Below are 8,812 nucleotides of genomic sequence, written 5' to 3' on the forward strand. Positions count from 1 at the left end.
AAGTATTGATGTCTTCACTATTATTCCTCAATGTAGAAAATAGTAAATAGAAAAGATAAACCCTTGAATGAGTTGGAGTGCCCAAACTTTTGACTGGTACTGTATGTATACAGTCAAATGTATGATATAGAACTAAAGAGTCAACTGATTTGCTACAATGATGAGATTCCCAAAACAAAAAGTTTTCAAAAACATTCACAGATAGTTATTTGACTCCAGGTGCCTTTGTACACTGTCACCTAACCAGTTGTGCAACATTGTAGCCATACTGTAACATGATGTAGCATTAGAAGAAGTGATAGTACATTCAAGATCATCCCTAAATCCTTACTCAACCTTAACTCACTCAAAGGTTTCCTTCTTACCAGTGCAAGAAAACTTTTGTTGTTAATAGTCTTTTTTTTTTGGGGGGGGGGGGGGGGGGGGTCTCACGTTGTGGGATATTGTGCCACTTTGTTTTTAGGCACAGTACATCTGGTATAGTTTCACTGGAAGTTCGAATTCTTCCATTAGTTTATCCAATCTCCCAAATATACTCTTCCCCTTCTCCATACAAATGTCAGTCTTTTACAATGAAGGATATAAGGGGAGTGACCAGAGTCAAATCAACTCCCAACTATTTCAGAAGCAGAGTCAAATCAACTCGCAACTATTTCACAACCTCTCAATAACCTACTTATGACTTGTTGTTAAACATCACATCCTCAAACTTGACTATCCTCCCTCCTTCAGTCTCCACCTCCTTTTGCTCCCAAGTCTCCACTTCCCCATTCCTTTGCTCATAACGGCGGATTCGCACCTTGCCCGTTGTTGGGAGTGGGCATGGGAGACCCTTCAAGGCCTCTTCGTAGAGAAGCTGTTTCATGACATCTTGACTGGGTTGAACCATGCCTAATGGAACCAGTGCATTACCCTGGTCTACCTTTGGAAGGGGAGATGATGAGTTCTTGACTTCAGGATTTGGAGAGGCTGCACGCTCCCATCTTGACGGGGAAGATGAACGCTGTACAGGTTGTGGTTGCAGTGTCGCCTTAACCTCAGTCTTTGGCAAGGCTGCGCGCTCCCACCTTGACGGGGAAGGTGAACGCTGTACGGGTTGTGGTTGCAGTGTTGTCTTGACCTCAGTCTTGACCTCAGTCTTTGGCAAGGCTGCACGCTCCCACCTTGACGGGGAAGGTGAACGCTGTACGGGTTGTGGTTGCAGTGTTGTCTTGACCTCAGTCTTGACCTCAGTCTTTGGCAAGGCTGCACGCTCCCACCTTGACGGGGAAGGTGAACGCTGTACGGGTTGTGGTTGCAGTGTTGTCTTGACCTCAGTCTTGACCTCAGTCTTTGGCAAGGCTGCACGCTCCCATATTGATGGAGAAGGTGCTCGCACAGGAGCTCGCACTAGCGTCTTGACCTCAGGCCTTGGTGAGGCTGCGCACTCAGCTCTTGATAGAGGGAGTGATTGCTGTACAGGAGCTTGAGGACGTGGCGATGTGACTTTTATCTCAGTGTGAGGAAAGGGTGTCGGAAGATGTCCTCTTTGTTGTTCCTCGGTGTTGCCACCTCCCACTGCCTTTCGTATCTCTGGCATGATCCCGGCCATGGTGGCTCGCACTGTGGGGTCACTCTGCACCATCCTACAGACAGCGTTACAGTACTGCTGTCCTTGGAGACTGAGGATCTCATGGATCTTAGCTGGACAGACACTGGGGGTGTGCAGCCTGACTCTGGCACAGAGTTCAGCAATGATTTTACCCATAGCCCACACGTCCGAACGCTGGTCTCGGTGGCCCCGCCTCTGCAGGACCTCAGGTGGAGAGTAGGCCTCGTTGCCCATATCCACGGCAGAATTTAGGCCATTGCGGAAGAATTTGGCCAGTCCCATATCAATGATCACAGCTCTGTGAGTGTCATGCTCTACCTGGAAGAGATCATTTGAAAGGGATGGAAAAATATAGTTTTATATCTAATCGAAGCATTCCGCGTGATAATGCTAAATAATTTAGCGTCCTTTAATCCCAATAACAGATGAACTACTGCTTCGGAAGTCTTGCATAATTAATGAAGAACATTAAAACAACAAAAACTATTTTAATGCCCGTCTCACCATGATGTTCTCAGGCTTGAGGTCCTGATGGACGATATCTTTGCTGTGTAGGTGAAGCAGTCCTTCACACATGCCTGTGATGATGGTGGCCTTTATAGATGGAGTTAGCTGTGGGAGATCAAAGGCTTTCATTACCAACTGATGAGTTAACTTGCACTTTTTTGTAATAATGTTTGGAACACCCCCTGAAAATCCTGTAGGCTTAGATATTTATTTCTCAAATATATTTAGATATGAGTTTTTCTGTGAACTTTCATCAACACTGTTACATGTGTGTTTGGTGGCAGCAGTGGGATCCATAGACCTACCTGTATTTTAGATTTTTGTGATTTGAAGATGGTTGTCTCCAGTTCCTCTCCAAAGATAAACTCCATGGGGATGATCCACTTAGAGTCCTTGAGTGTTGGATTACCCAGAAGCTTCACTATGTTAGGATGAATCGCTTTACTGGAGTCCCAGATCACAGACAAAGTGTGAAAGAAAATGGGGAGAAAGAGTTGAGGGCATTGGAGTCTACAGACAGCACAACTAATCACTTCTGTAGTGACCTTCATCAGCACCATCTCTCCTATAGCAAAGCAAAATCCAAGAAGAGACCATCTTTTCCCCCTTTGTTTCTTCTAGACACATTATATCTCTTTAACACAAAAATGAGAGAATTTTCTTACATTTCAAAATGTCTACTTAACCTCTACAGGATCGGTTGGTCCCCGCGGATGGTTGAGCTAATGTAGGCTAATGCGATTAGCATAAGGTTGTAAGTAACAAGAACATTTCCCAGGACATAGACATATCTAATATTGGCAGAAAGCTTAAATTCTTGTTATTCTAACGGAACAGTCCAATTTACAGCAGCTGTTACAGTGAAAGAATACCATGCTATAGTTTGAGGAGAGTGCACAGTTGGGAACTTATTAATAAACCATTTAGGCACATTTGGGCAGTCTTGGTACCAAATGTTGAACAGAAATGAAATGGTTCATTGGATCAGTCTAAAACGTTGCACATACATTGCTGCCATGTATTGTGCTGGAATAATACATAATGGACTTTCTCTCGCATGCTTTTTTCTTTGTATTATCTTTTACCAGATCTAATGTGTTTAATTCTCCTATATTAATTTCAGATTTCCACAAACTTTAAAGTGTTTCCTTTCAAATGGTATCAAGAATATGCATATCCTTGCTTCAGGCCCTGAGCTACAGGCAGTTAGATTTGGGTATGTCATTTTAGGTGAAAATTGAAAAAAGAGGCGGATCCTTAAGAGCTTTTAAGAGAAACAACCACATACACTATATAAACACAAAAGTATATGGACACTCCTTCAAATTAGTGGATTTGGTCATGTCAGCTACACCCGATGCTGACAGGTGTATAAAATTGAGCACACAGCCATGCAATCTCAATAGACACTCTTTGGTAGTAGAATGGCCTTACTGAAGAGCTCAGTGACTTTGAACGTGGCACCGTCATAGGATGCCACCTTTCCAACAAGTCAGTTGGTAAGATTTCTGCCCTGCTAGAGCAGCCCCGTGCAAATGTAAGTGCTGTAATTGTTAAGTGGAAATAACAACGGCTCAGCCAGGAAGTGGTAGGCCTAACAAACCTAACAAAAATTGCTGAGTGCTGAAGCGCGTAGCCTGTAAAAATCGTCTGTCCTCGGTTGCAACACTCTCTACCGAGTTCCAAACTGCCTCTGGAAGCAATAGAAGCAACATCAGCACAATAACTTGTTTGTCAGGAGCTTCATGAAATGGGTTTCCATGGACGGGCAGCTGCACAAAAGCCTAAGATCACCATGCGCAATGCCAAGCGTCGGCCTGAGTGGTTGGACTCGCTGGAGCAGTGTAAACGTGTTCTCTGGAGTGATGAATCACGCTTCACCATCTGGCAGTTCTATGGACAAATCTGGTTTTGGCGGATGCCAAGAGAGCACTACCTGCCCCAAATGCATAGTGCCATCTGTAAAATTAGGTGGAAGAGGAATAATGGTCTGGGGCTGTTTTTCATGGTTTGGGCTAGGCCCCTTAGTTCCAGTGAAGGGAAATATTAACTCTGCAGCATAGAATGACATTCTAGACAATTCTGTGCTTCTAACTTTGTGGCAACAGTTTGGGGAAGGCCCTTTCTTTTTTTCAGCATGACAATGCCCCAATGCACAAAGCGAGGACCATACAGAAATGGTTCATCATCTTGTGGAAAGGCATTCCAGAAGAGTGGAGGCTGTTATAGCAGCATGGGGGGGGACCAACTCCATAATAATGCCCATGATTTTGGAATCAGATTTCTGACGAGCAGTCAAGCTGTCAGCAAGGAAAGAGTAGTTACTTTGAAGAATCTCAAATCTAAAATACATTTTGATTTCTTTAACACCTTTTTGCTTACTACATGATTTCATTTGTTATTTCATGGTTTTGATGTCTTCACCCTTATTCTACAATGTAGAAAATAGTAAAAATAAAGAAAAACCCTTGAATGAGTAGGAGTGTCCAAACTTTTGACTGGTATTGTCTATCTTTTTTTCTATTCATTATGATCACAATATTAAATGTGGCAACTTTTGTTTAATCTAAACCCTCTTTCTGTCATTGTGTTTCTGTCAGACATTCTAGACACAGCGCTGGGCCTTTTGACCGGCTGAGGCTACCCTCCCCAGGACATGTTGCCCTCATCCTCCTCTGCTGTCTCCTCCTCAGTGGGGGCATACAAAGATCCCCTTTATCTGGAGGACCCCCATGCACCTTCTGAAGACCCCTATCACAGGGGTCACCCACCTACTGCACCCTTCCGTCCTAACAAGCCCCCGCTCTACCCCGCATATCCTAACGCTGGAGGGGCTGGACAGCACATGGCACAGCACCCTGCAATGCCTTCTCCACCCCTTGCACCCCAGTCCGACAGAGACAGAGAGTGGGACAGCGACTCATGTGAGATTGTCTCTAGAAGGTGATCTTACCAGGAGGCCAAGTATTCCCGCCACTCAGAGCGAGAGAGAGGGGAAAGGGTCTACAGATGAGTCAGCTTGGGCTACAGAGACCACGGCAGACCCTGTAACCACTACTCACACAACCACAGCAGCTACCACAGGCATCTATTTGTGCTATTTGTGAATAGTGTGAAGTAAAATTCAGAGTTCTATTGATACGAGATGTGAATATTAGTGGCAAAAAGGCTTTGCAGTGGTATCGTGATACTTTCACATACATTGTTTTGTGGGTAATATTTTGGCATCGGGACAACCCCAATAGTGATGTGGCAAAAAATATATACAGTTACATATCAGGATATTATCTTTGACACTATATTGAATCGTTATGAAAAAAAACCTGCACAAAAAGGGATTACATTTGTTTTCAGCATTTATTTCTATGACGGATCAAAACTTCTCTTCTCATGGCTCACTCGTCTCACTGTAGCAGACGTATGGTCATGTTTGGAACATTGAATCACAATAAAATCACAGTATGGAATTGAAATATATAAAGAATAGTGAGAATCGCAAAACATATCGTATCGTCACCAAAGTATCACGATAATATTGTATTGTCCCTGGCAATTCCCAGCCCTAAACCCTAATACATTATGTAATTTCATATGGGTTAAGCTGCATTTCAGTTGAACTCCAGGTCCATTTTGACACATGTAAGATTTTTGCAATCATTTTCAGTATTTTGAATAGAGTTTCACTAGGTGTGGAGGTGGTACAGTTTGTACCAGTTATGCGCTGGTATGTGCTGACTGACAGCTTTTTAGGCAGCTCCCCCAGGCATTTGCAGGGAGTTTTACACTTTGGCTTTGTCTAAATGGGGTGTTGAAACGTTTGTGGTTTACCCAATAAATTACTGGGAGCCTGTATATAGTGTTTAACTCTCTTTATATTTTAATAGCATGCAGTTTACTTGCCCGTTAATCAGCACCTATATCAACTTTTTTGGTGGGAGTGTGCGCCAGCTCATATTTTTTTGTGTAGGGTTAAAGACAGCGCTTTCAATTTCACACCAATTTTTTGGACTATTTTGTTATTTTACAAGCAATACGACTTTGTATTAAAAGCAATCTAACCTCTTCCCAGTCACTAAACATTAAACATTAAAAGTAGTTAACATTTAAAGAATGTGTTGTTGTGAAACTTGAATGTGTTTAATGCATGCACATTTATAGAATGTATACAGTTAAAGTCGGAAGTTTACATACACTTAGACGGAACCCAAACCGGCTGCGAGTCTGCGCTATCGTGCATAAATGTATTTTGTCCCCCTACACCAAACGCGATCACGACATGCAGGTTAAAATATCAAAACGAGCCTCCCGGGTGGCGCAGTGGTTAAGGGCGCTGTACTGCAGCGCCAGCTGTGCCATCAGAGACTCTGGGTTCGCGCCCAGGCTCTGTCGTCGCGGCTGGCTTCCGGGTTGGATGCGCGCTGTGTTAAGAAGCAGTGCGGCTTGGTTGGGTTGTGTTTCGGAGGACGCATGGCTTTCGACCTTCCTCTCTCCTGAGCCCGTAAGGGAGTTGTAGCGATGAGACAAGCTAGTAGCTACTAAAAAAAAATAATAAAAAAAAAAACACGAAATTGGGGTAAAGAACAGGGTAAAAGAAAAAAAAATATATATATATACTGACTGTTACAAGTATAAATTATTTCAATTTAGCAAACCAGATGGCACCGTTTTCTTGTATTTTTTATTTACAGAAAGTCACCTGCACAACATTCAGACATCATTTACAAACAGATCATGTTAGGGAGTCCGCCAGATCAGAGGTAGTAGGGATGGGTGCGTAAATCCCTTCATTCAAAATATAACGAGCACTTTTGGGTGTCAAGGAAAATGTATGGAGTAAAAAGTACAATATTTTCTTAAGGAATGTAGTTAAGTAAAAGTAGTCAAAAATATAAATAGTAAAGTACAGATACCCCAAAAAACTACTTAAGTAGTACTGTGAAGTGTTTTTACTTAAGTACTTTACATCACTGTGTATATGTCTCCTTGATGCTCAAAAAGGCTTTTCTGGCGCAATAAATGAGACATGTGGAGACAATGATAAGATCTCATCTATTTCTCATGCTTCTCAAATTGAAGTCTCAATTCAAGCTCAGTTGTCTTCTGAACATTTCAAGAATTAATTATCTTAGGAGAAACAGTTCAGATATAAGGGATCACTAAATTATACAAAATTGAGATCTCCCATTTTTCTTCAGAGATGAAAAAAAGACCACTGATCAAAATGCTTTCCCTCTAGGCTGATATCATTTAGCAACATACCATGATAGCACATTGTCTGTCATACTCACTTGTATACTTGACACTCTCTCTCCAGGTCTCTCCTATTGATTAAGTGTTGTGGCACCTTCTTGATTGCAGCCCAGGTGTCATTGTACTTCTCCTTGTATACCTTCCCAAACGAGCCAGCAGCAAGAGTTTTGGTGGAGTACGCCATCTAGGGGTTTGGTGGGGAGTGGGCAGTGAGGTCAAGATGAGAAGTGAGAAAAATGTTGACCAAAAAACGACAAAAGCATTCACCTCTACATAACATTTGTTATAGTACTGTTGTTAGGGTAAGTAACTGTAAGTACACCCTACAGAGTCAATTCTCTCAAAGTTACAAAGACAAAGAGAGAATTCCAAGTAAGATTATAATGGAGTGGGAGAGAAGGATGTGTCTGTTGACTAGGAACTAAAGCAAGCAGTGTTGCAACCGTCCAAAATAGTAGGCTGTTTGAGTATGTGAAAAAGTAAAGTTTAATAGTAAGCAACATTTTGAAAATCGATTATACTTTAAATGCCTAGATGTCATACTCATTTGGGCTTTGACAAATCAATTAGATATGGGCATGGTGGAAAAAGAACCCAAATGTCATACTTGAGTAAAAGTAAAGATAACTTAATTTAATAGAAAATGTCTCTAGTAAAAGTGAAAGTTACACAGTGAAATACTACTTCAGCAAAAGTCTAAAAGTATTTGGTTTTAAATTTACTTGTTTCAAAAGTAAATACCAATGCTAAAATATACTTAAGTATCAAAAGTTTGAGTATAAATCATTTCAAATGGCTGATATTAAGCAAACCAGTACAATTTTCCTGTATTTATTTTATGGATAGCCAGGAGCACACTCCAACACTTATACATACTTGGAAAACAAAGCATATGTGTTTAGTGAGTCCACCAGATCAGAGGCAGTAGGGATGACCAGGATGTTCTGTTCCTGTCTTGCCAAGCATTGAAAATGTAACGAGTACTTTTGGGTGTCAGGGAACATGCATGGAGTAAAAAGTACATTGTTTTCTTTAGGAATCTAGTGTAAGTAAAAGTTGTCAAAAATAGAAATAGTAAAATAAAGTAAAAATACCGCAAATAACTACTTAAGTAGTACTTTAAAGTATTTTTTTTACTTACTTAGGCTACTTTACACCACTGGATATGGGAATGCCCAAGCGAAATCAACAAATAGTGAGGAAATAGCGCAGTCGCGCATGAGGCATTGTCAGTATTACAAAATATGTTTTAATATGTGCATTTTTGAAAATCAAGTATGGTTTATATACAATCCACACTTTTCCACAATGCATTGGAAGAGGTGGGCTGCCAGTGATAGGTCCTAGTTCTCTTCAAGTAGCCAAACAACAAAACTAGGATACGTAATTGTGAAGATGCCAAAAAGCAAAGCCTCTGTGGTAGTGTTCAAATGTAGGCAAAGTAGTTTTTGTTCTCCTTAAAAT

At 41.5% G+C, this 8,812-nt stretch overlaps 1 protein-coding gene across 1 annotated transcript; it reads right to left on the bottom strand.

Annotated features, from left to right (window-relative positions):
• Positions 1-7,532, bottom strand: LOC139380739 (serine/threonine-protein kinase Nek8-like). The gene is made up of 4 exons (XM_071123723.1): positions 7,387-7,532; positions 2,404-2,542; positions 2,096-2,203; positions 1-1,909 (listed from the first exon to the last, which is right to left on the bottom strand). The coding sequence occupies exons 1-4, from the start codon at positions 7,530-7,532 to the stop codon at positions 677-679; spliced, it is 1,626 nt and encodes a 541-aa protein (XP_070979824.1). The 3' UTR covers positions 1-676.
• Positions 7,533-8,812: the final 1,280 nt, after the last annotated feature.

The sequence above is a fragment of the Oncorhynchus clarkii genome, chromosome 2 (assembly GCF_045791955.1).
Source record: "Oncorhynchus clarkii lewisi isolate Uvic-CL-2024 chromosome 2, UVic_Ocla_1.0, whole genome shotgun sequence".
In the NCBI taxonomy this organism is placed as follows: domain Eukaryota; kingdom Metazoa; phylum Chordata; class Actinopteri; order Salmoniformes; family Salmonidae; genus Oncorhynchus; species Oncorhynchus clarkii.